Source organism: Rhagoletis pomonella, unplaced genomic scaffold (assembly GCF_013731165.1).
Source record: "Rhagoletis pomonella isolate Grant_MI unplaced genomic scaffold, Rhpom_1.0 Rhpom_scaffold_00006, whole genome shotgun sequence".
Taxonomy (NCBI): Eukaryota; Metazoa; Arthropoda; class Insecta; order Diptera; family Tephritidae; genus Rhagoletis; species Rhagoletis pomonella.
Window position 1 is genome coordinate 20,246,737 of NW_023458560.1, and position 1,443 is coordinate 20,248,179.

Below are 1,443 nucleotides of genomic sequence, written 5' to 3' on the forward strand. Positions count from 1 at the left end.
AAAGTTATAATACCCTTGTGCACAAGTGCGCTCGGGTATAAAAATAGATTGACGCTTACACATATGTTAGGGTTTTCCGATTTGTGGCGTGCGCCTTGATGTTGTCACACAGAGCGGAGGGACCTACAGTTTTACGCCGACTCCGAATGGCGATTGTATTTTTATGAGAAGCTGTTTTTCATGGCAGAAATACACTCGGAGGTTTGCCATTGCCTGCCGAGGGACGACCGCTGTTAAGAAAAAACCTGTTCTCTATATTTTTGCGATGTTGCTTTGACAAGGGTTTGAACCCACGCGTTGCGGAGTGGAAGCGCGCACTGCTTACCACTACACCACAGCGGCTGTCAAAGCGATCACAGATATCACATATAAATTTTGGTCCCGACTGCAGTCGGTTAAGACGTTTTTATACGGTAATCTGAAGTTTGACCCCTGTGCGACACGCCTTAATAGACTCCAATCAGGTCCAAAATTATATGTGATATCTTTGATTAAAGTAGTGTCGACTATTGGTATTAGGTAAAATAAAAATTAATTTTAATTTTTTTAATCCTCCGTAGAGGAATCTGAACTTTACCCCCTGTGCGACACGCCATAACCGTCTCAAATCGGGACCTAAATTTATATGTGATATCTTCGACCATAGTAGCACCGACATAGGGGTTGAGGCTTGGTAAATCTGATGTAAAAATTTGCTTCCTACATTTAAGGACCACCCTAATGTACATATGCAAACGCGAAATTCTCTACTCGCCATCAGGCCATGTGCGCTCTACGTCTTCAGTGGGAAATGTACGTAACCAATAAGCGTTATCAAATAGCTTAAAGCCTAGCTTCTCGAACATGCCACGTGCGACGCGATTATCCTTGTTCACCAGAGTCATTACATCATCACCCAGCTCCGCAATGCGTTGCGCTGTAGCCGTGGCAATCAGGCTACCCAAACCGCGTTGCTTGTGCTCCACCCTCACTTGCAGAGCGCCGAGAAAACCGCCTTGCAAACTGACGTTGAGAATAGAACAAAAATAAAGGAATGCGTTAAAAAACGTGTCTCAAGTTTTCATATTTACCGCAAGCACCACGCTACTAGCTCGCCAGTGTCTGCTGTATAAACGCCCATATTCGCATTCCATTCTATGAGACGTTTAATCAGAAAACGTGAACCCTGATGACGATTCGGCCATAGTGTGTCGATTATCTCAGCATCGGTTGTGGCATTTAAAGGACGTAGCACATAACCGATGGGACGGCTGAAATTAAGCTCAAATTCGTTTATAAATATTTAGGTAGATATGTTTGCGAGTACGAATAATCGAAGCTAAGTTTTTCTTTTCAAAACTGTTCGCTAATCCAAGTGCACACAGTTAACCTATACAAGTTCTGCTATGCACATATGTACGTACTTTAGTGGCAACTGCAGCACTTCCATTCTGGGCTTGTAGT

The 1,443-nt window shown here is 43.5% G+C and overlaps 1 protein-coding gene across 1 annotated transcript in view; it reads right to left on the reverse strand.

The window, feature by feature from the left end:
* Window positions 1-570: 570 nt before the first annotated feature.
* Window positions 571-1,443, reverse strand: part of LOC118740495 — a 139,165-nt gene continuing 138,292 nt past the window's right edge. Inside the window, exons 4-5 of the mRNA XM_036472051.1 lie at window positions 1,071-1,250; window positions 571-1,002 (exon numbers count right to left, since the gene is read on the reverse strand). Of these exons, the coding sequence (XP_036327944.1) occupies window positions 747-1,002; window positions 1,071-1,250 (436 nt within the window). The 3' untranslated portion in view covers window positions 571-746. The remainder of the gene's footprint in view (window positions 1,003-1,070; window positions 1,251-1,443) is intronic.